We start from the raw sequence: 25797 nt of genomic DNA on the forward strand, positions 1-25797 counted from the left end.
AAAACCCATATTTGCGCACACATCCTACTGACTATATTGTTCACTGACACATTCCATTTAGTAAAATTAATTTGAAGACAGACTTCTGAGACATCTACCACAGATTCAGACAGAGAAGGCAGACTTTTTATTTTTGTGCTACACAATACTTTTTATGTTATCTGTTGTCTAGACGAAAGGCCCATTGCTAGGGGAAATACAACAGAAGGCCGAGGAATCTGAGCTGATGAAGATGGAATTCCAGATGTTGGAGACAGAGAGAGTAAGGCTGTCACTGGTGGAAGAAAAGCTCTTGGATGTTTTACAGTTGCTTCAGCAACTCCGGGATCTGGTAAGAAAAAACACACACACCAAAAAGAATGGAAGAAGCAACAAGATGCTCCTCCTCAGTATGGATGAATAACGTCTGTAGTTTTCTGCATGGTCAGAAAACTACAGACAGACTTTTTCACACTGAAATGCTGACAAAAAGCTCAATTGTAGATAGCTGACTTAGAAAAAGAAAACCTGAGCTTCCAGATGAACAATTTTCCATTAAAGATATGCAGGCTGTCTCTGCAATTTAGAGCTAGGAGAGCTTTACACTTATCTAAGGTAGCTGTTAATATTTTTTCTTTTTGAGAGCCCTTGACTTTGTGTAGAATTACTGCTTGAGCTTCAGATCCAAATCTTACCTCTGCCGTGAATTCTCTTGGTGACCTTCAGCAACTCATTCTCTTTCATATTCTGCAATGTGGAGCACAATAAAAGTATCTTTTTAATATGGGTTATTTTACAGCTACAATTACATTATATAAGGGATGAAAATGCTGCTTAGTGGTTAAATAAGATAAATGGGCAAAACAAACAGTGCAGAAGAAAAATAATCACAGAATTATTTTACACACACACACACATTTCATACCTGGTTTGAAAATTAGCTGTAAGAGACTTGGCTTTTTTCCCTTTTTCTTTAAAAAAAAACAAAAATAACTTTGCTATTAGCACTCCTAAGGGATAGGCTTGTCCAGCTTCACAAATGTAATAGAAAATGATGGTGGCATTCTACTTTCTAGTTCCAGATTTAGTTAATTTAATTCTGAGAGAGAAGTTTCCTAAATGTAGGAAAGGAACTAAATCTAGCCATGAGCAAATTTCATTCTTATCAATCTATTTATAAATAAATACAAGTCTTGGAACTTTGACAGTTTGTCACGTGAATGCCATCTTGCAATCTTTGTCGACTTCCCTGAAGCAAAATCAATGGGAAAGCCATCATGAAAGCCACCAGGCTTTGGTAAATCACACACACACACACACACACACACACACACACACACACACACACACACTTTATGTCCCAAGGACTCCACTACAGACTACAAGATTCCAGGGAACTGGTTCTCTGTAGTACCCTTCCAGCCAACCATCTGCATTTCATGCCACCTGCTTGTGGCATGTAAACACACACACATTAGCATCCCCACACCCCTTGCCTGGGATCCCTGCCTCTTAATGTTCTGTGTCTGGGATTAACTGTGACTGCCAGGGTTGGCACTGCGAATGGGTGCAGTCACACGATGTCATGCTTTACATAGGCATCGCTTAGCGATGGCAATCCTGTTCCAATTGCTGCTGTAACTCAAGGAGTACTGGTACATAATTCTTATATGTACTAATAAATATGCCCATTCAAGAGATGTTGTTTTAAAAAGCGCATGATCTTCAATTGATGGGGTATTGTTATAATTGGGGGGGAGGGTTTGCTTTCTTTTTTTAAAAAAGAAAACATAAGTACAGTATGCAGGTAGATAAACTGATACATGAAAGAGGCATACTCATTATCCTACCAAATATGGCAGTATAAGCACACAGCTTACAATTTGGCATGATATAAACCAAGTTATGACTGTGACCTAAGTACATATCAGTACGCTTCATATAATGACTTACAAGGCAGTCTCTAGATTAGAAATCTCAGTGTAATCATGATTGAGACTTTCCAGTTGTATATGCTGATCGAACATGCTGATCAAAATGTGCCCAAATTACTAGTATTGTTCTTATCATTAGCAAGGAATGGCTGATGTGTTACAGATACAGTTGAAGCTGGTACCCTCCTTAACATCTTCTCTATCTGATTAAATATCACTCTGTGAAAACCTCAATTGGTGGCAGAGGTCAGTATCTCTGGGCCAATGTGGTGATCATCTCGCATTGTGGAAATTGTGACTTGAAAATGAGTAAATGATAAAGAACATGAATTATCAAATGAAAGAAAAAGAGATATACTGTATGTCTGTGAAACTAAGAGAAAAATGAAGGATGTAATAGAGAAGAATAAAAATAGTTTCAGTTTACGGGATGGAAAGTAAAGGGGTAAATTTAATTATGAATCCAAATGCTAAAATGTATGTCAAAAATTGAACTGGCATAATTTAGCTGTCAGGGCTCCAACAAATCCACCCTCATTCAAATCAAAAGTCTCTAGCTGCATCTCAGAGAAAAGTAAATTGGTTTATTAGAAGTTGCCATGTTGGCACGTGGCTGGGTGCAGCCAATACTAAATTGCATCATACATTTCTCCCTTGACCCTGGTCTTTCCCCCACTCCCTGGATGTGACTTTTCCAATGGGACACATCCATCTCCAAGAATCATCCATCATGCTCTCCAATAACCTTCTTATGCTCTGACAACTTTGGTCTGCCGAGGTGATTATCTAGGCATTTCAAGAATGCCTTGTTTTCCCCCACTCCCTTTTTCTGGTAGCGAAGAAGACCAAAGCAGTATCTTTTTAGTTGACATTAAATTGTGTAGAATATGTATGAAAATGGTAGTTCATATCTTGGTGATTGTTGTGTGTCACTCTCCAAATAGTGCAGGCCATTCTGAGGATGTTTCAGAAAGCCCCCCAAAGCTTTCAAAGGCTTTGTGAAGCAATGCGAGAACACACACACTATTTGGAGGGCTGCATGTGCTATTTGGAGAATGGCGCAAGCGATCTTGAGAAGAAGGCTTGGGATGGCCCGAAGCTGCTTTGCAGTTGGGCTATGCTGGGCATTCCTCATCACCAACGGTTGGGCCTGCATAGCACAGGGCAGCCAGGGTACCATTGCTTTGGGGAACTACAGCAGTGCAGGTCTTCAAGTGACACTCCTAATTGCTGGAAGTCCAGTAGAGGCCTGGGGATGGTGGTGGGCAGCTGAGATTGTGAAAGGTCCCAAGCCTGTACTTCATACCCAACAGGAATTCCCAGTTACCATCCTAATTTGAGAGCTACCTCTACACAGAAAAAGCCATTAGATGAACATAATGAAAGGTGAACGTTGTATAAAGCAAACCCACAGTTGGTATGAAGAAATGATGGACATGATGGAAGTCAAGAAAGAAGTGTAAGAAAGTATATAATGAAGGGTGCTTTTAAAATTAACTTTAGACTAGAATAGGATAACAGAGTTGGAAGGGACCTTGGAGGTCTTCTAGTCCAACCCCCTGACTAGGCAGGAAACCCTACACCACTTCAGACAAATGATTATCCAACATCTTTTTAAAAACTTCCAATGTTGCAGCATTCACAACTTCTGGAGGCAAATTGTTCCACTGATTAATTGTTCTGTCAGGAAATTTCTCCTTAGTTCTAAGTTGCTTCTCTCCTTGATTAGTTTCCATCCATTTGTTCTTGTCCTGCCCTCATGTCCTGCCCTCATGTGCTTTGGAGAATAGCTTAACTCCCTCTTCTTTGTGGCAGCCCCTGAAATATTGGAACATAGCTTTTTTCTTATCTTGTGACTCTAATAACTTTGACTTACTCACTTACTCTGTTACTTTTCTATACTCTGCATAATATTGCTTTCCCTGAAAAGGAATAGCATGATAGATAGATACACATATATATGATAACTTTAGTATTTAAAGAATTTTTCTTGCTTGCTGTGGGGAAAAGAAAACAGATGTGTTAGAAACAAGGTATCATAAAAATAAAAAACCAGTTTACTAAATTTACCTGCACTGTATCTGTTTCTTCTCTTTTGTTTCTAAATTAAATTTAAGGCACCTTTTTATTATGGATGTAGTTACATCTAATGAGAGCTGATCTGATAGCTAAAATTAGGCTGATTTGATGTTCCAATTCTGTTAATAACTCTTATGAATATATGTAGTAGCATTCTCCTATTACATTAACTTTCTTCTATACTCGCCAGTGGCAATGCTTGCTCCTTGAGTCAGTCAGAATCTAATAAAGGATAAGCTAATAAAGTGCCATAAGTGATTGTGATTGGCAAAAAAATATCATTACATTCTCATTTGTCCATCATCTTGTTAGAAATCATTCTTTAAGCAATCCATCAACCGATACATAACACCACAGTGAAAATATTACTCTGAGTCTTGTACTTTATTGTATATCATGGCTCTAAGTGGTAATAATACGATGACCTACCACTCCTTGGCCTGGATGTTAAGAATATCTCCTGCAGAGTTTATAACAAGATCTATATAATAATACACTCATAAAGAACATGGTAGGTTTTGTTTCAAACATGGAAGAGTGAAATAGACTAAAGCCTATGAGTTGAGCTCAATCTCACAGAGACATCTTTACTTAATTTTGAAGGTGACCAACTACTAGAGGAAAGATGAGGCTTAAATATATGTAATTAAAAATAACAGTAAAATATAAATTTAGCTTTCACGAATGGATACAATGCCTTCAATATCTAAGGGCTAGAAAATCAGACGCACAGAAATCAAAACTATTTTTCAAGCATCTCTCTGGTCTCAAAATATCTACTATATAATTTATTGACATTTACTACAACATCTTTACTGCATCTCATCCTTTCTTCCTTTCACCTCTACATGACCAATTTTTTATACTTTGCTCACATGAATGAAGACCAAGTTGTTACCTATACATTGTATTGAGCCTACACATTCTTTTTGACAGTACATAGAGCTACAAAACTGACCATCTATACAGGTTGAATAACACTATCCACCATGAAAAAGGGAAAGATGGAATACACAGAGGACATGAAAATAAAACCCAAACTGTCTTCTGTTGGGTAAACAATGTCTATCTGTCTTGTTTTGCAGCTACATACATTTTGTGTTATGACTTTATCTAGCTATCTTGTGGAATATGTTTTGCACATTCACCTTCTGTTTATATTCTATTATTCTCTTTGTCTCATATCTTATCTGATATATATTTGCACCCTTAATGTATAGAATTTCTCTTAATTGCCAACTTGTTTGTAGATCATAAAGGGCATCAAAAGTAAACCCAATGGATGCATTGGGTGTGAATTTTAGATTTTGGAAGACGATCGTTAATATTCTGGGGGCGGGCGTGAAAGAAAGACTGTCTAATAGAGATAGTCAAGATGGCCTAAGGATAAAGGGTAGAGGGCAAAGGAGCCTCGCAAGTTCTGGAGAAAGCCGCCTACCAGAAACCGCTGCTTTTTAAGCATGGTACTTACCTGTCGCTCGTTGGGGCCCCACCAACACAAGAGCGCACAACAGCAAGAACGGTTCGGGGGGGGGTTTTTTCCCAACCCCCAAAACTTCCCCTAGGGCCTAAAATTTCAGTATTGACATGTGCAGATATCCCTAATATTGTTTTATGTTTTGAAGAACATTTCTAAGCGCACCTTGGGGAAAATCTTACTGAACACTTTGGAATCCTGCTGTGACTCCCAACATGGTAAGAAAGTAACCTTTGGTACTCAACCTCATGGTTTGGCTGGCAAGATCACGGGTTATCAGGAAACTTATCCAGATGGAAGAGAATCAGCTCCAATATATTAGATATTTTGTTGCTCAGATATGGTTGATCAAAGATAGTTAGGTAGTAGATACTTAATGATCTTAAAAATTTAGAGATAGAGACAGAAAGAGAGGGAGGGAAAGAGAACTTCTTGACATCTGATTCATCCTAAGCTAAGAAAGGATTTCAGTGAGTCCAGGCATAGATCCAAAAAGAGCACTCACTCCTTTGAACCCAGATTATAATTCTCTGATGTGGCAAGAAAATGGCTGAGAAAAAACAACTCTACAAGAGGAATGAATAGCTGGTGATATGGTGATGGTTTGGGGATAGTGTATCAAAACCTCTAATGCTACTTTCATCCAGATCAGGGGTGTCAAACTCACGTCATTACAGCAGCATCACGTGACATATTGGGACTTTTTTCCCCTTCGCTAAACCGGGCATGGGAGTGGCCAACGCATGATGCGTCTGGCCCATGGGCCGGGAATTTGACATTCCTGGTCTAGATGGAGGGGTGGGCAGGCATTTTGTAATTTATTTAGTTGGTAAAAGAGAAATGAAAGATAATTTAATTTTTAAAAAATTATTGCTTAAGTTTGAAAGAAGTAAAAATGTTATTGAAATTTTGAACTTGAAATAATGTTCCAACTTTGGAATTCCTTGAACATATATGGAGGTTAACATATCATTCTGTAGGTAAATGGAGACATTGAGTGTCAAATTGTACCTGATTAGTAACATAAATCTATTCCTAACTGTCCTAGTAGCCTGATCCAGCACAGAGCCTTACGCTGGCAATTTACATTGGTAGAATAAGTTTCTTTATCCCAACTTCTTTTTCCTGGTGACTTTGTATAGGATTACAGGAAGGCAGAATGTATGCCCTCCAGCCCAGCTTTTCTTCAAATATTTATTCAGCAACTTTAGATTTCCCTTTTTTTTTGCCTCAATGAAAAGAAAGAAGAAAACAGAAGACAGTGTTGTCCTTTAACAAAGAAAGTAGGTCAGATCTTCAATATAACAACCATTCATCTTTATACAATACACACATTTCTTGAATTCTCTCTTCTCCCCAGGCAGTAGTCCACTGTGCAGATCCCATTGTTATGAGATTTTCAGGCTCCAAAGGTTGTTTGATGGTTTTGTTCTTTGGAGTGAAGTTTGATATGTGCTTTCTTTTGTTAACCTAGGAGCACAGTGCTCCAGATTCTTCTTGCAACTCCTAACAAAATTACATTTATTTCAGTATGAAGCAATTATATAGTTCGATGATAGATAGATAGATAGATAGATAGATAGATAGATAGATAGATAGATAGATAGATAGATAGATAGATAGATAGATAGAGATAGATAGATGGATAGATAGATAGAGATAGATAGATAGATAGATAGATAGATAGATAGATAGATAGATAGATAGATAGATAGATAGATAGATCTAGATCGATTGATTGATCGATCTATATAGAGAAAGGGGGGAGAGAAATAGGAATCTTTGATTCTACTTTGATCCTATGTACACTGCAATTCCACTGAATTTAAGGGGAGCCACCAAAAATAGGATGGGAAATAAAGATCATGGCAATTTTTAGCCTAAGAGATTAAATTATTTGTAATAATGAGATAATTATTTCTATTTCTTACATGTGTAGCATTCAACGACATGAGTAGTAGTCCACAAAATAGTAACATTTTTCTAAAATGTAAATCTGCTTTGAGAATATAAAAGAAAATGTTAAACCATAAATTACGGATTTCCCTTATTGAATGAAAATACAGTTAGTTGCTTGAATCTATTAGTGAGAAATACCAGCAGTTCTCGAGTTGCAACCATTTGTTTAGTGACTGAAGTTGCAACAGCACTAAAACCCCATGATTACGTGATCAAAATTTGGGTGCTTCAAATCAAATCAAACGTTTATCAATAATGCACAACATGTGTACAATGAAATTGAAATGAGCCACCCTTGGCCCCACAAGTCTATCATATTGAACCTAATGTGGTGTTATGTTGTGTTCAGAAGTCTAACAGCCCATGGATAAAAGCTATTTTTCAGCCTATTTGTTTGTCCAATGGTAGGAGAGTAAAGAAGTGCTGACCAGGATGTGAAACATCCTTGATAACTGACATGTATTTATGATGGTTGTAGCATCCCAGGGTCATGTGACCATCATTTGCAAAGTTCCCAACTGGCTTCCGACAGGCAATGGGGAAAGCCAGATTTGCTTAACAACTGTGTGTTTCACTTAACAACTATGGTGATTTGCATAATGACCACAGCAAAAAAGACTGTAAGCTTGGATGCGATGCATTTAACCTCTGTATCGCTTAGCAACAGAATTTCTGCAGCCAATTGTGGTCGCACATTGAGGACTACCTGTACCATTTCCTTAGGTACAGATAGTCCTCAACTTACAACTACAATTGAGCCCAAAATTTATGTTGCTAAGTGAGACGTTTGATAAGTGAGTTTTGCCCCATTTTATGACTTTTCTTGCCACAGTTGTTAAGCGAATCACTGCAGTTGTTAAATTAGTAACCCAGTCGTTAAGTGAATCTGGCTTCCCCATTGACTTTGCTTGTTAGAAGGTTGCAAAAGGTGATCACATGACCCTGGGACACTGCAACCATCATAAATGTGAGTCAGTTGTAAAGCATCTGAATGTAAATCACGTGACCATGGGGTTCTGCAACAGTCATAAGTGTGAAAAATGTTCATAAGTCACTTTTTTCAGCCTTTGAATGGTCACTAAACGAACTTTTGTAAGTCAAGGACTACCTGCATTTGAAAAATTAAATGACTATGCTCTAATGTTCCTCCTAACACATGCTTACGTTACATGTTTATATGAGATTTAAAAATATTTGTTCCTTCGGGACTTCTTGATCAAGTATGAAAATATAGTATGTTTTAAAGGAATTGATTTTGTATGCTTATTTGCATATTAATCTCATATTTTTATGTAATATGTTGCATATTGACCTCATTTTTTTATCATTTGGAATTTTATTTTCTAAAGTGGCAGTTAAATTTTACAGCCTGGGAACAATCATATTCATTTATATGTAATTTTCCTGTCTGCCTTTTCATAAAAAAATCATGCTAGTGGGGAGGAAAAATGCCCATTCTTAGTAGCATCCTTTGTAACTGTGCTTTGAACTAGAAATTAATGAAGGGATATATATTGCTCCCAGGCCTGTCCTTTTTCGCTATTGTCTCATCCCGAGCTTAAAGTGCTGTTCCATTGATATTTGTGTGGTACGCTTCTTCATTTGATTTTTCAATCAGAATTACTTACGTCTCAAAATGTGTAGAAGCTGAGCTCAGAAGCAGGGCTGCCTGCTAACCATTTGTATACTGCACAAGGGTGCTGCATAAAGGGGAAAGTGCCAATTGCAAGGTAAAAAATGTTTTTAATCAGCTGCTGGAATTTTTTAAAAATGTTTTTAACATTGGATGACGGTGCAAACTTTGTGCACATGGACTCCCTATACTCCAGTAGTTCCCTGCTCACAAGCTTTTTCCTGAAGGCTGCTTTTCTTTTCGTGCATTTTTACTCACTACTGCATGAAGGCCTTCCTGAAATGTTCATAAAATGTTGCCTGTTTGGCAGAACAAAACTGTGGCTACCATAGATTATCAGTGCGGTAGAATCCAAATATGATTTGAGGTATAAGGTTATTTTTATATCTGCATTCCAACACATTCTGTTCTGCTTTACAAGGACAAATACTTCCAAACGTTTTCCATTCTCTTTTCAAAGATAAGTGAATCTTAATCACCCCAATGTTTCTAAGGCAGAGCAACATGCAAGATAAAGGGGTTGTTACTTCACTTGGGGATTACTTTGATCTGAAACAAAATATAGAACAGTGGTTCTTAAACTGTTTGATTCAATTACCTCTTCTTTGGGTCTCAAATACTGTCATTACCCCCCAAAAAACCACAACAGTCTTAATAGCTGCAGTGTTAAAATGGATCCTTGATCATACGCAAGCAATTGCAAATCACACTGTTACCTCCAGGATATACCCAAATTACTGCTTTGGGTAACAATATGGGCAGCATATACATTTAATAAACAAATATATAAATAAATAAATAAAGTTATCCCCAGTTTAAAAACCACATTGTCTTCCTTACAAGTAGATTATCACCTCTCATAAGTAGGATACGAACAGTCCTATGCTCCTGTTGCCATACTCCAAAGCATGTTGCTTCTGATACATATGGTTCTTCATCTTCTTCTCCTTCTCCTTCTTTAAGCTTTGGCGCACACTCATAGAGTTGCAGTTGCATAATTTTGATTTTGTTAATTTAAACGTTTTTTTTTCTCTTTATCTTAAAGGAAAACCACCTATTGTTGAAGTCTTGGATGCTCTCTACCATGAACTGGCTGCCTGCAAACTCACCGGAAGCAGGTCTCTTGAGAAAACACCAGGACATCAGTCTTTGTCAAGCTCTTTGGTTATCTCCTGTTGAGCAATAATGCCTCTATGTTTTTTTAATATATATATATTTTTGTGAATATCACCATGGGGTTAAAATTTGCAATGCAAAATCATGGAGGGTTATGCCATCTATGTAATGGTCTCTAATGCAAGAGATGGAATGATAAAATAAATGACATAAAGAGATAGGCAAATGGAACAGAAAGTCCAGGATTATCTATAAGGACTGGCAATGGGTCTTGAATAGCTTTTGAAGGGTAGATCTTTCCTCCTTTCTTATGGGCCTTTATACAATTGGATATATGATTTGAGGTTTGAGAACAAGTACAGCATATATCCGAAACCTGAAATTATGTTCAATATTTCCAAAGTCCCCCAAACTCTCATTTAAAGTACAAATAAATTTTATCAAATAGTTATTCCTCATAGCATTAAGTGTCATCTAAAATCTCTATTTTACCGGTATCATTAATACACTACAAATTAAACTGTACTTTAATGACCTTAATTGGGACCTATTGTCTCTATCACTAAGAAAAAAACACATAAACAATTTGCTTATGGTTATTAAGCAAATGGTCATTGAGTAAGATATTATGTGAATGTGACTTTTGACTTCCTGCCAGCTTCCCCATTGGCTTTGCTTGTTAAAGCCAGCTGGGAAGGTAGCAAATGGTAATCACATGATTACAGGTATGCTGAAATAATTATACATTCAAGAACCAGTCATAAGTCAATTTTTAAGCACTATCATAACTTCCGACCGTTGCTAAACAGATACTTGTTAAGCAAGGACTGGATATAATTTATCATGCACAAAATAATGTAGTACTCTTATTGTCCTCTAGAACTTTACTTTTCTGAATATAGCAAAGAATATTAATTTACATTTTTAGATACTATTCCAGTACAGTTCTTTGCCTTTTCTTGAGGGTTTCCTTGGTGACCCAATGCTAGGCATGAAGAAAATAAAATTAAAAAGTACCTAGAAGGATTATACATTAAAGGAGGAATAAAGGTGACCTGAAGTCTGGCAGAATTATTGTAAACTATCAGTTCTGGACTGCAACATTTAGACAATGGCACCAAAAAGATTACATATATTCAGCAATTGTAGCACTTTGGAATCCTAACAACTTTCCACTGCACTTAGCTGCAAAATGGAATCAGGAAAACAAGGAACAGGGTGCTTTGGGCAAGGGTGTCAAAGAAGCAGGTTGTAATTCTTTCACACACAAGAATCTACTCTTTGTTTTGTTTTCCGTTTGGACTGAGAGCTACCTTAGTTATGGTATGAAGAGAGAAACACTGTTCATCTACCACAAACCATTTGCATCCATCTCTGTCAGTACCTCCTGTTCTTCCATCTGTCCATTCTTGCCTTACAGCAATCTGTAAAATAGTTATAGGTTGTTATCACTGCATGTACTTGGAGGAACTATGTGTATTAAAATAATATGGCTGAATGAAGTATGTATGGCTACTTGTAAACATAGTTTATTTGATTCTAGAATTATGTCTGCATTTTTTTACTGGAAATTTACAGATGTAGTATGTCTTGGTAAGACCTTTTAACTATTATCTTCAACCCTAGTTAAAATGTAGGCAGTTGTACTATGATTCTTTGATTCTTTTAAAATTATGCCAGTTCAGGGGGAAAGGGGTGGGGTGGGGGGCTAATAGGAGCCAGATGGAATCACAGGAAGTATCTGATTATATATTTAAGGGTATATAAAGTACTTGGATTATTTAAATTGCATTCCTTCCCATTATGAATCTAAAGAGCTGTGGTGGCGCAATGGTTAGAATGCAGTACTGCAGGCTACTTCTGCTGACTGCCGGCTGACTGCAATTTGGCAGTTCGAATCTCACCCGGCTCAAGGTTGACTCAGCCTTCCGTCCTTCCAATGTCAGTAAAATGTGGACCCAGATTATTGGGGGCAATAGGCTGACTCTGTCAACTGCTTAGAGAGGGCTGTAAAGCACTGTGAAGCGGTATATAAGTCTAACTGCTATTGCTATTGCTATTATCTACTTTTGTAAAGTAGCCTGGTCTATGTCCTGGCCTAAGTTTTCAGGCAGCTCAGAGCAGACACTAGCTCTAAGTCAAATCATTCTTCCCTGTGCAGTTTCATTGATTTTTCAAGGATTCTAGATCCTTGATATTAATCAAGGTGCTATCAGCTGCCTCCTGATTTTTTTAGTTCATGAGAAATCTACTTTAAAACATAATTTCTGCTGCAGAAGTTCAGGTGATTGGTGGCAACCAGATGTAGGAGAGAGGCCAGTGAACCTGGTGCATGCTTCCCTTGGCCTGTTATATACTCAGAATTTATGAAAATGGCTTATCTCCAAAACACATGACAGGTGACTCAATTCACTATTCATAACTGAATGCTTGATTATTTCAATACAAAACTATTGATCTGATTTGAAGATCATGCTGCCCCATGGCTTAACCATGATACTAACTTGGCTGAGTTTGATCGGTGTACTATCCTTAGACAACTTTCAGTGGCTGAATCACAATTGCACAACTCAAACCAACATTACAGTTTAGCACTCCTTGACTTTTTTCCCTCTTCCAGGTAACCCTGCCAATCATTGGATAGCGATGTGGCTTATAAGACATGTGCCAGATATATATTTTCCATCTCCCTGTTCTCTTCCTTATTTTTATTCTGTATATTTAACCATCTTCCTTCATGACTTGTTTCTGGGAATTCCATTGTGTGCTACAATATATAAATTTTCAGACAGACTAATAAAGATATTCTTTCAATATGGGTTTGGATATTTTTTTTTCATGGCTAACATAACTATTATTTAGCTTTTCACCATCCTTTAATGCAGGGATCCCCAACCTTTTCGACGCCGCGGCCCGGTTCCGACATCAGCTGGGCGCCGCGACCAGTACCGGCGTCAACTGGGCGCCGCCATCTTTTATGACGAAAAGGCGCTTCCGGTGGCGTCACGGGCGCTGTTTCATAAAATAATCGCGGCGCCACTTCTGGTGAGCTTTTTCGGTAGAAATGGCTTTCACCCGGAAAAGCTCACGAACGCTGGCGCCGCCATCTTTTATGACGAAACAGCGCTCCGGTGAGCTTTCTACCCGGAAAAGCTCACCAGAAGCGCTTTTACCAAAAAGATGGCGGCGCCCAGCAACCAGCGGCCCGGTAAGGGTTGTTCCATGACCCGGTACCGGTCCGCGGACCGGCGGTTGGGGACCCCTGCTTTAATGTATATCTTAAGGCAAGATATTTCAAAGCACCGTTTGGTTAAAACAGTATTGCAGCCTTAAGCATGCTTACTTAGAGATTGAGTTTCTTTAAAACGTTGGAATAAATGATTACATTTTCAAGATAGCTGGGTCTTCGTGTGTGTCTTCATGTGTTTTTTTTTGTGACATTATTCTCTATTTAATAGGCTCAGAGGGAAAGTACTAGAGCTGTTCTGATAAATGCTACTGATGCTAATAATCAAAAGACATTGTGCATCTGTTCCACCTTCTCAATTGATTTTTTTTTTAGTATGAAAAAAGAAGAATGCATTCGAAAAACATGGGAGATGTCAACATCTGGACCACCCATAGAATTTTATGAATGAAAAAAACATGATTTGCACAGTGAAAGCCTTCTTTGGAAACATTTTGGATATGTCTAGTACTTTGTTTTGCTCTCAGCTCATGGTTTAAAATGCAAATGCTGTTTTGCAGTGGGAGAATGCCATAGCCATTAGCTTGGTAACATGTTTCTCGTTTGCTTGTTGCACTGTGTGGGAAATTGGGCTACAGTCCTTGCAGAAATTGTCGATCAGCTGGGACTCGGGAGGCAGAAATAGATGGGGGCGGGGCCAGTCAGAGGTGGGATTTGACGGTTCTCTGAACTACTCAAAATTTGCGCTACCATTTCTCCAGAAGTGGTCAGAATCTGCTGAATACCACCTCTGGGAGGGAGGGAGGAAGAGAGAGAATTCATTTTGTCTATCCTGCTGCATGTAATCTCTGTACCTAAACTATCTAGGATGTTTACAGATATAGAGCTGGAATTTCTCATATTAGTAATTCTCAGGAGTTCCAATCTCTTGGAGTGTCCATGTGAAAGGAAAAGATTCATGCCTCTCATAGGGCTGCTGAAATGATTACTGCTCATATTTTTGTAGCAGGAAACACTTGTCTTTTGCTCAGGACCAGAAAATGAGGGTGATAATCAGAGTATTAAGAATGTGGTCTCTTTTTTATTGATAGATCACTAATCATTTTTATACTCACTAGAATTTCTCTGCAGTGGTAGCAGGGCCTAGCTGAATGAATCTCTCTCTGTGTGTGTGTGTGTTGTGACTTCAAAACAGTCTGAGGCAGGGAAATGATCCAGACAGTAGATAGAATGGCTTCTGAAGATCTAAAGGAAACAGCTGAGACCACTGTTCAGGAAGCTCAGGACAACGGAACAGCAGGGTTGGCAGCTAGCACGATGATGGAGGAAGTCTTGGAATAAAGACTAGCACAGGCTAGAATCTACAGAATAACAAGAGTTGGAAGGGACCTTGAAGGTCTTCTAGTTCAACCCCCTGCTCAGACAGGAAACCCTATACCATTTCAGACAAATGGTTGTCCAATCTCTTCTTAAAAACTTCCAATGTTGGAGCATTCACAACTCTAGAGGCAAGTTGTTCCTCTGATTAAAGTCTACCGTATGTGAAGGTCTCTTGCACAACTTTGAGGAGAGCAAAGAAAATGCATTTGCATCTGAAAATAAGTTGATCCCACTCTTCTTTGTGGAAGCCCTTCAAATACTGAAATACTGCTATCATGTCCCCCCCAGTCCTTCCTTTCTCTAGACTAGCCAAACCCAATTCGTGCAACTATCCTTAATGTGAACCTGCAGAGTTCTCTTTGGTTAGGCTTTATGATTTATGTCTTGATGTGCTCCTTAAAAGTATTTTGCTAAAGTCATTCCTTAGGAGTAATTTTAGTTATGACACTGCTTGCTCAAATGAGAAAAAAACCAGGACTGGCTCCTATTCTAACATACTTTTCATAATGACATGCTGTGAGGAAAATGGGCCACTTAGGGAGTTTCTTATTGCCTTCCCCTCCCCAACCTAATAGACATGTGCTCCCTCATATGGCAGGTGATCCTGTTGGTCTCCAGGAGGAAGACAGAAAAGCTCTTAGAAAACAGCAACAGAGCACAAAAATAACAATGTCATACCACCTGCTTGTTCCTTTCTTCCTTTTTAGGCTCTCTGGGGTGGTTCCCATGGCCTCTCTGAGGAGAAATGGATTCCAAAACATTGATAGAAAGAACAGCATGTGAGATAGTCACACTTCATGGTGCTGCTTCACTTCCCTGCTTGACAGCTGATTTTAGCACTTAGCATTTAGACTTATATAAAACTTCATACTGCTTTAGAGGCCTCTCTAAGCAGTTTACAGAGTCGTCTATTGTCCCCAACAATCTGGGTCTTCATTTTACCCACCTCAGAACGATGGAAGTCTGAGTCAACCTTGAGCCTGATGAGATTCGAACTTCCAAACTGCTGGTAGCCAGCAGTCAGCAGAAGTAGCCTGCAGTACTGCATTCTTACCACTGCACCACCACGGTTTCATTGATTAGCATTGACTGATTATTTTTTTTATCAAGTCCACTGAAAAGCATTGTCCTCTCTTTTACTTTCAAAATAAGAAAAATAGGACCCAAAGTTGACGCACATATCACAACCCAGCTGATGAAGTCCCCATATTTCCCAAGGTGATTCTAGAGATCAAATGTCAAGATGGTTACATAAGACCCCAGACACTCAATGCATATTCTTGATATTTTGTTTAGTTCTTGTCACCATAAAGAAAGTTGAAGTAGAGTGAATAATGGGTTTTCAAAAAGGAAATGCTTCTTCACACGGGAAAGTCACACCACATTAATTAAATAGATTGGATATATATCTTGATCTGTGCCTTTTAGCAATGTAGCTTCAAAAAGGAATTGACTTAAACAAGATTGATAAGGTGATGCAAAATTCAAATTGGTTTCCTACAAAAGAAGAGATGTTTGCACTTAGTATATTATTAAGAAAGTGTCCAACTCGATTGAGCTGAAGCAGCATGACTACTTTGTATATCTCTTCACAAATTCTAAGCTGAATTCCTTCTCCAAACTTTTAGAAGAGGCAGATAGTAGCTGATTTGGCAATGTATGGTATGTGGAGGAAAAGGCCTAATACATTATTCAAGTGAAGCCAAAACAATTCCAGGTGAGCAGTGATGATAAAGCAGCACCAAAGCTACACATTTGACAACCGAATAGTAGTAATAAGAAACTAGAACTACAGAAAAACATCTAGTTTGACCAACATTAAATATTCAAGCCCTATATGAAAAAAGAGATGCCAGATGTTTGTGCTGGCTTTAAGAAGGGCTGAAAAACACAAGACATTATTGCTGATGCACACTGAGCACCGAGAAAGCCAAAGAATACTAAAAAGAACTCAGTATGTGTTTCATTGATTATAGAAGTGCATTTAATCTTGTCAATCATGTCAAGCTATGGAATGTTCTCAAAAAAAAAAATAGGAATTTCCTTCTTTCTAGGTAATTTAAATCTCTCAGCATAGCTGATGGTCAGAACAGCTGATGGTCGGGAAAAAAAGGAAAAATAGCAATTTAGCAGGCAAGTTGGATGGCATGCATGCCAGGTAAGGAGTGAGTGGGCAGGGAGGGGAGGGGAGGGACCAGCTCGTGGTGCGATTTGCCGGTTCTCCGATCTGCGCAGAATCATAACAACAGGTTCTATAGAACCGGTGCGACCAGGTAGAATCCCACCCCTGATTATGTTCTGATCCAGGCTTAGCAGAACCAAGAAACAGACTCCTTGTCCCGAAAAACCCCTCTTTATTTAGTTACTGTGAATTCATGGCATTCACACACAGAAAAATCCCAGCAACAATCCTCCCAAAAGTTAATTGCAAGAACAGATGTTAGCAGTCCTTGGATAGTTGTCAAGCCGAGAGCTTCCAGACTCAAAGTTGTAAATTAAATATCTGGCAAGGAGTCTCTATGACGCATAAACTCTGATAATCAAATCTTCCAAAAGAAATATGAAATAATTGTCTCCTGCAAGCACCGCTACCCTTTTGCTTCTATTTATTCCCTAGAGAGGGGTTATTCAGTGTCCACGTGTGCCTTTCCTTCTGAGTTGGCCCGTTGTTCTGCTCTCCTGACAGCTTTGTGCATACATGCACCTGGAACAGGCTCCAGCTGTTCTTCCCCACTTATCTCCGACTCTGTAGGCAACTGGGAAATGTCAGGTGGCCCTGGCCCTATCTCTGCTTCTGACGCAGAGCATTCATAAGAGCCTTCCCCATGTCAGGCTACGGGCACGCTGCAACATGTTCCAGAGCCCGACATTGATGTCGGGTGGCAGGAGGACCTACCATCCACCTCGTTGGAAGCCGCCCCATCAGCCGCCGCTGATGTGAGCTGCCAGGAGCCTGGCGCCATTTCACCAGACTCCGCAGCTGCTCCGAGATCCCACAGCGAGGGTTCTGACCACCAGCTGAGTCCTGACAGCCAGCTGAAAGTTGCACTGGGGTGTTGAGAGGCCATGCCGACATCATCAGAAGACAACAGGGGGACTGTAGAGGGCTGGAGACGGGTGGCAGCTAACAAACGTGGGGATGCAATGGAGATGAGCGGCGGATGGAGACCAGAGTGGGATAGGCATGGCAAACACAGGGCTGAGCACACTCACGGGGCAGTAAGGGAAGAGGTAGGTAGGCATCTATAAGGGATGGGGAGGGCCGGATGTTAGTGTAAGGATGGAGTGGATGTTAGGCGGCTCAGATGAGTGGGAGGGACGGAGTGCTCAGAGGCAGTAGCTCTCAGCACTGGCTTTACTTGGAAGTATCCATACTCACTGTTGCATATATCTTGGTTACTGGAATAAAGTGAAGATTACTCCAAACTGTCCGAGTCTGCTGCCAGCTCTGCTGGCTGCTGGTAGGCCACAAAAGGTTATTTTTCTATGATAATAACTGATATTATAGTTTACAGTAATTATAGTTTAACAGGGCAAACACAAAACTAAATTTAGGACACATCTGAGTTACTTTTGCATTTTCTACCTGTGCATTGTACTACCATCTGGGAAATAATACATTGCAGTCCTGTAGGAAATTCCCATCTAGTTCATCCCTTGGTATAATGACTGATATTATACCCATACAAGGCTTCAGAGACAATTATTCCCCAGTCTACCTGATGATTCAGTTGAAGGTGGCAAAATTTATCTTCTGCTATTGATCTCTAAATCTTCCAGGAAGAGTTTTCATCTGGTTGACTTTAAGTCACCATTATGCTAAACAAGTATTTTGGTTTACTGAAACAGTCATAATAGGTTGTTTCACAGAACATTCAGAAATCATAAATTATGATTAGCAAACCATAACTAATTCCCATCATAACCTATATTGAGTCATTTTGTGGTGATAAGGACAGTGAAATGAAATTACTTCTCTGTCCTCATTACATTAGCAAACAGCTGTTCAGTTGCCCTGTTTCAGGTGACCCAGTCCCTCCTAGATAAAAAGAAGAATAAAGGTGTTTCTGCAGGAACATGTGAGGAATGTTCTTGATAGATAACATTGCTCAACTTGGCTTGGAGTTGGATTAGGTATGAACAGATCCTTTAGAGATGACCAAGACGAGAATGAGCCCTGTTATTTGGGTGGAGTTTGATCTTGAGGAAGTGGACAAAGGTGCTCATGGTTGTAAGCTTGATCATCTGTGTTTTGGACTCATGCTCCCAAATTTGTAAAACACAACAACAACAATTCTCTGATACCAGAGAATTGTTCAAATCTACCATAATCTTCATCTCCGTGCACCAACTTTTCCAAACATATATATCACCAAAATTCTCAGCCTGTCCCAAACCTCCATCTGTCCATGATTCCTCAAAATGAGAATGATCAGCCAAGAAAACAAATTGGTTTATTTCAAGAAAGAGCACCACCAATCATAGTGGAACTTACAGGGAAATGTTATTTAGAATGATAATGAAATCTATACATAAATCACTCTCTACCACTAATTTTCTGGGCATCCAGTTAAAGATACATTTGAGACATCATATTGAAAGAATTGTTCTGATTTGAGAATAGAGCTGATGATCTCTAAACTTTCCTTCCTCTCTCCACCAAGTTACTCTTCTTGAACAATCAACAAAATGTGCCGCTTCTTTTTCTACTCTATAGCAGCAAGTCCCAGTTTAATTTTTAAGCTGCATATTGGAAGTAGAGCTTCTTATACCATTTTGAAATTTATATTAAGCAAATTAGACATCTATGCCCTGTTGTGTTTCATGATATGAAGGAGCACAGCCTTACTCTAATACATGTTAATGAGTCATTTTAGCAGAAGCTTCTATAGGCTTGTTGTAGGCTTATCCCCATTAATTGCTTTCCACTAGGTTTCAATCATTCTTAAATGTTCTATTACCTCTTGCTTCATAATTTTCTCCAACATTGCCTGTCTGATTTTCTCTTGCTTTAAAAAAAAAACATGATGATACTCTGTAAAGATTGTGGGGATGAGGTATTGAGAGCACCAAAAATTTGCAAGTTGTCAAAAGAAAGAAAGAAAAAGAAAGAAAGAGAGAAAGAAAGAAAGAAAGAAAGAAAGAAAGAAAGAAAGAAAGAAAGAAAGAAAGAAAGAAAGAAAGAAAGAAAGAAAGAAAGAAAGAAAGAAAGAAAGAAAAAATCTGCTCCACTTCGCCTTTCTTATTTGGGCAGTTACTTCAGTGGCCATTGCTAAAAGGTGTGGGAATAGATTGGCATAGCTACAAAGTTGGCGATCTCCTCTCCTACAAATGCATATATTACCATGCTGGAGCATTTAAGCATTCAAAGTCAACTTGCTACCTCTCTTGCCAGCTTGTGTTGCTGCAAAATGTGTGTGAATAAGAGGAGTTCTCATCATGAATATCATTTCATGCATAATCTGCATCTCTATCATTGACTTAAAAGATAATGCGATGATTGTCACAGTGAAGGGCATCTCAGTTGTATTTTACTAGCCACTCCTTCTGTTAAGACATACATCAAAAAAATAAAAGGCATTTCCTGCACTAATAGAGCAACATGCTATTGCAGGCATAATGATTTGAATTCAGACTTACGTGTATTTGGAATCAACCTACTGAAATGAACAGGACAAGTTAGAGACTTAAATTATTTAAACGTCTTTTCTTCATCATTTAAATAACACCAATTCATTTTCTATAAGGCTTCATTACACAAAGTCTTTGGCCATATACATTCTGATTTCGGCACTGGAGGATGGGTGAAGAGAATGATTTTACAATAATAGTATATTACACAGAATTTCTCAGCAGATCCTTATGACATTAAAACTCCTAGCATGTGTATGCATGACAAATCATATTACTACCCACATGGATTTCACTAAGAAGAGTAATTTCATGGACATTTCATGCCTATCCTTTCACATTTTGCATCAGCATAGTTGCTGGAAAAGCCATCAATAATTTCATTCAATGCAAAAGCATAACAATTGGAATTTTAACATTTAATTGAACATTGTATTTCTTTCTACGGTATTTGACTTTACGAAGATGATTTTTCTACTTTTTTCCCCTCCTTATTATTGTTATTATTTTTGCTCTTTGTCAAACTGTAACTTATAGTTTCTTTCTGTGTTTTGAAATGTAATTTACTTCTGAAAGAAAAGTCAATAAAGATGGATAGAAGGCAGAAGAGCAGGCAGATAGGCAGGAAAGAAGGAAAGAAGGAAAGGAGCTGGGCTCTGGTAGAAGAACTATGAAAGAAGAGGAGGTGAAGTTCAATTGCAATGCCTTTCAGGTAGACTTGGATGATTTTAATTATCTTGATCTATTGTCAATCTATATTTTAATGTGCATTTGGTCTATCCTAAAAGGATTGCCAACACTAGAAGACAAAGGGAAGTCCAACCTGTGAGGCTTCTCAGCAGTTCCAGTACCACTAATTAGGATATTAGTCTGAAAAGGCTCTTAAGCAGAGGTGTAAATTTCTTCAGTGGCTTCACTGCTGTGGATGTCCATTTAAAAACGGTATTGGTGGGGTTTTATTCCTTGACTTTGTGCTAATCAACCAAAGGCGAACAGTCTATGCAAAACTGCTGGATGAGGTGGTTGAGGAAGCCATGCTAATTTGAAAAAAAAAAAAAACCTTTGTGATATTTTTCAGTGGCATTTTCATGTTTTGAAAATTAAGGTTACAAACATTAACATGAATCCCTCACCGCAGTAGAAAACTTGCAGTGTAAAAGCAATTTAACCTGAACAGCAGTTTTCTATTAGAAAAGGTGAACGAGAGAAAGAGCCCCAGAGCAAATTCCTGCTATCATAGCAGACATTTAAACATAACTAGCCAAGTTAGAAATCAAATTCACAGCGTGTTCCATTTATGTCCTGCTAGCATGAAGAAAAGCTGTCTTTTTGTCTTAAGAAGATTGCAGGGGAATAAGCAAGCTGTCAGGCGACAGAGACAAATTACAATTTAAATGGCCAGCAAAACAGGAAATACATTTGTGATAGCTATTTAATTTTCAACATTTTTTTCCTAGCAGCCCAAGGGATCAACAAACCTCACACATTTTAAATTAGCAGGATTTTAATTTCATATTGTACGAGCTGTTTTATGAAATCATACTTTTAAATTCAGAAGGGAAATAATCTCATTTGAAAAAATGACATTTTACATTAAGATTAAAGAGAGCCACTGATTAAATGAAACAGTTTGGGGAAGGTGAGGGGGAACTGTCATCCTAGATGCACTGATCAAAGCGAGATCAAAGTTCAACCATATACAACAAGCTGCGGTATAACACAGCAGTGTTCCTGTAAGATGGACTTGATCTAACAGGCATGCTTTAAAGCAGTGGCCCCCAAACTTTTTTGTGCCGCGGCCCGGTACCGGCATCACAAAATGATCCGCGGCCCGGTACCGGCATCAGCACGCATGACAAGGCAAGGCGAGCCGAGCGACCGGCCAGCCAGCCGTCCCCTGCTTCTCCCTGCCACCTTTAACTCCTCCTTTGTACCTTTGTCGATGGGCTTCACTTCAGGACGGCTTCGGGACGGTCGCTCGGCTCGCCTTGCCTTGGGTGCTGAAAGAATCCTCACGCCTTAGTTTCGTTCGAAGCCCCCCCTTCGATGAAACTAAGGCGCAAGGATTCCTTCAGGACCCAAACGCTGCTTTCCAACCGGAAAAGCTCACCCGGAAGCACTTTCTTGTCAAACAAGATGGCGGCGCCCAGCAAACCGGCGGCCCGGTAGGAAATGTTCCACGGACCGGGACCGGTCCGTGGCCCAGTGGTTGGGGACCCCTGCTTTAAAGAACAAGTCTTGCATTTTTACTGGACAACTGTTATCCCAGATCAGTATGGCAATTCATCCACCATAGAGGCATTCATTGTATAAAGAGGGACAAAGGCAAAACCAATCATATCACCTTTGACTGATATGCCGGTCAAAATGTGGCGGCCACAAGAAGTGACAATAAGATGTTCTCTTTTTGAAAAAGTCCTTAGAAATGGCAACTTTTTTTGGATCATGACTGCTTGGATATTCCATGTGAAGTGCCACTTTTAATCATAAGCACTAAATGTTTTGATGCTGGGTATTTTAAAGAATATTCACTCCAAATCAGTCCTTCTTTTCTTTTTTTAATTCAAAGTATTTTTATTTTTTACACATCTCTTCATGTGAGCAATGTGATTTCAAATTATAATATTTATACATAGTCATAGTTACACTTTCAACTTTCTTAATTAATTATTCAAATTATTATCCATTTGACTAATCTTTAGATAAATTTCCCTTTCATAGTTCAGTTCATTAATTCAATATCAAAATCATTTCATCCTCACATATATTTTCAATTCTTTATCCCCTATTATTTCCATTTTCAGCTTACCACCTATTTTATGTTACCTTATGTATTGTTATCATCTATAACTTTCTCAAGACCAATATATAATTAGACAGTCAATGAAAGAAAAAACAAGTAAAAGTAAAGTAAGATTAATACATTTAGGATCCACATGGTATATCCCCCCCATCTACAATATATCTTATATCTATTCCAGAGATATTCATATAATCATTTCATATTTTTTCTTTGTTTCCAAAATTAACCTATATAATTTTAATAAATTTTCATTCCCCTGCTTTAGATTATAATATAATCCAATTTATTATAAATATTTTACATTTCCACATAATCCCTTCTAGTTCATTATATTTTCTATTTTCTCATATCCTTTGTATAATCAGTTGTATTTTCTATTTCATGTATACCACAAAGAAAAAAAATAAAATAAGAACAGAGTTAATTTCCCCTTTTACTTCCCTATATAGCATTTATATAACCCTAATTCACACTTGTTAAACATAATAATTAACACCAGATTTTCACCCAAGTCATCATATTCTGTTTTCCTAATATCATTTAAATAGTCATTAGCATATTTTAGAATATATATGTATGTATGTATGTATGTATATATATGGTATTCAGCTTTGTTTGGGTATTTTCCCACGTCATTGTAGTTGTGCTTTTAAAGTTGTAGCAACGTTTTGGCAGAATCTCATCTGCCATCATCATCTGCCATTTTGGCAGAATCTCATCTGCCATCATCAGGCTTCTGTATAGTGTTCATCTGATGAATATATATATCCCTTATCTCTAAATCTCTCAGCCTTGTCATTTCTCTTAATTTTAGCCAGCTTTCCCTTTCCCTGGCCTTTCCTCTTTATCCCTCTTTTCTCCTCTAATATTACATTTATTTCCATCTGCCAGTCCCCCATCTTTCCTCCCTCCCTTTCCTTTTCTCTTTTTTGAAATTTCTTCTTGTACAGCTTATTCTTCTTTTGCTTACTCTTGGGAGCTTTTTCTCTTTTATTTATTATCTCTGTCATCAATGTCTTAGTTTTAGTTCCTTTTGTGTCTTTTGGCAATGTCTCTGAATCTTCATGTATATCTTGGCTGTTTTCTTCTTCCTTTGATTCCTCCTCTCTCGAATTCCTTTGTTCTGCTATAAATTGCATTACTTTTTCTGCCAGTGTGTGCAATAGTCCCCTTCTTTCTTTTATCATTTCTTTCACAGTTTGCAGTTCCAACTTAAATTCTTTGCTTGCTACTTCCATTTTTTAATCAATTGTGTTATTCTTTATTTTATTAAAGTTAATTGTAATCCTTGCCAAGAGACTCGTTTATATCTCTTTTCCTTATTGGTCCTTCTATTTCTTTTGCACAGCCAACCCCCAACAGTCCCAAGATATTGCCTTCCTTTGTCCTCTTGCTGCAATCTCCCCCTTTTTCTTTTAAGCTTCTGGGGTTCTTGTTATGTTAAAGTCTTTTATTTCATGTCTTTTCTCATTCACACATTTAACAGACCAGTAATTTTCCATTAAGTCATCCAGGAAAAAATGCCTTGTACCATTAGGTGGCGCTCTATATTGCTTCCACTTTTCAAAGTTCTTTTCCCCCCCTTTTTTTCCAATTATATTAATATTAATTTTCAAGCATTTTAACCATTGGCTTTTTTTAAGTATAATCAATTCCAAGCAAGTTCAGCATTTTATCCAATGTCTAATTAATGCCAGGTTCTGTATATTATTCCCAATTCCATCCTTAATTTCATTATAGCTCTTTTGTAGTCCAGATTTTTATTTACCTTATATTGTCCTCTTGTTTTCTATTTGCCGCTGTTGTACTCTCAAATAAGGAATCTTTCTTTCTGCTTTTCAGGGTTATTAAAGCAAAAGGTTCAGCTTCTCTTGTCTGGATACACACCGCTCACCACTTCACCTCTCCAGCACACACTTAGGTCCCGGTAGCTTCCCGTCTTCAGGGCAGCCATTAAAACTGCTGCTTCTCCCTGTCTTCCAGGGGAGTATAGCAAGCCAGAGAGATGAGATGCGGCTCCCCTTGACCCACCTGGTGGTCTCCCCCTCTTCCCTCACCCTCTGAGGTGGGTCTGATGGTTCAGTCCCATAGGGACCCCTCCAACAGGGTAAGCACAGATCGAAGCCGCGCACAATCGCGGTCTCCATTCATCCTCGACGGATGTGCCACTGGAAGTCCCAAATCTGTCTTTCTGTGCCTCCAAATGAATTTTGGAATCAAAGATTTGGGTTTCACATCATCTTGTGTAGCCTCTGGATTATCCTTTCCTGGAAAGAGATTTGTTTTGCCTGTTAATGATTCTTCCAGGATTTGCTGTTTTAGCTCTCATTCTCTTCTTTTTGTTACTGCCTCTCCTGAAAAAACATGGAGTTAATTGTGGAATAAAATACTTAAACAGACAATGATAAAGAGATAAATGGTATATGTCAGGGATGCAAAGCCAATATTGATACATTGCATTGCTTGTAAAGCATCAACATTACATTACCTTTCCATTAGATTAAAGCATAACTCTATCCACAGGACAAGTAAATCAATATGGTTAATCATTTCTAAAAACTCTGATGTCCACTGAGGTTTTCTTGCTTAAAAGGGATGACTGTTGACAATTGAAAAACA

The 25797-nt window shown here is 38.4% G+C and overlaps 1 protein-coding gene and 1 long non-coding RNA gene across 2 annotated transcripts in view; one reads left to right on the forward strand and one right to left on the reverse strand.

Annotated features, from left to right (window-relative positions):
- Nucleotides 1-12995, forward strand: part of EFCC1 (EF-hand and coiled-coil domain containing 1) — an 83715-nt gene extending 70720 nt beyond the window's left edge. Inside the window, 3 exon segments of the mRNA XM_087954836.1 lie at nucleotides 173-331; nucleotides 5618-5687; nucleotides 10107-12995. Coding sequence (XP_087810962.1) covers nucleotides 173-331; nucleotides 5618-5687; nucleotides 10107-10240 — 363 coding nt within the window. The 3' untranslated portion in view covers nucleotides 10241-12995.
- LOC148132033 (uncharacterized) lies at nucleotides 193-25582 on the reverse strand. The gene is made up of 3 exons (XR_015747522.1): nucleotides 24947-25582; nucleotides 675-726; nucleotides 193-328 (listed from the first exon to the last, which is right to left on the reverse strand). It is a non-coding gene; the product is annotated as an uncharacterized LOC148132033 (long non-coding RNA).
- Between the last annotated feature and the right edge of the window lie 215 nt (nucleotides 25583-25797).

This window comes from Notechis scutatus, chromosome 2 (genome assembly GCF_049901735.1).
Source record: "Notechis scutatus isolate UNSWTSFEM ecotype Mainland chromosome 2, rNotScu1.2, whole genome shotgun sequence".
In the NCBI taxonomy this organism is placed as follows: Eukaryota; Metazoa; Chordata; class Lepidosauria; order Squamata; family Elapidae; genus Notechis; species Notechis scutatus.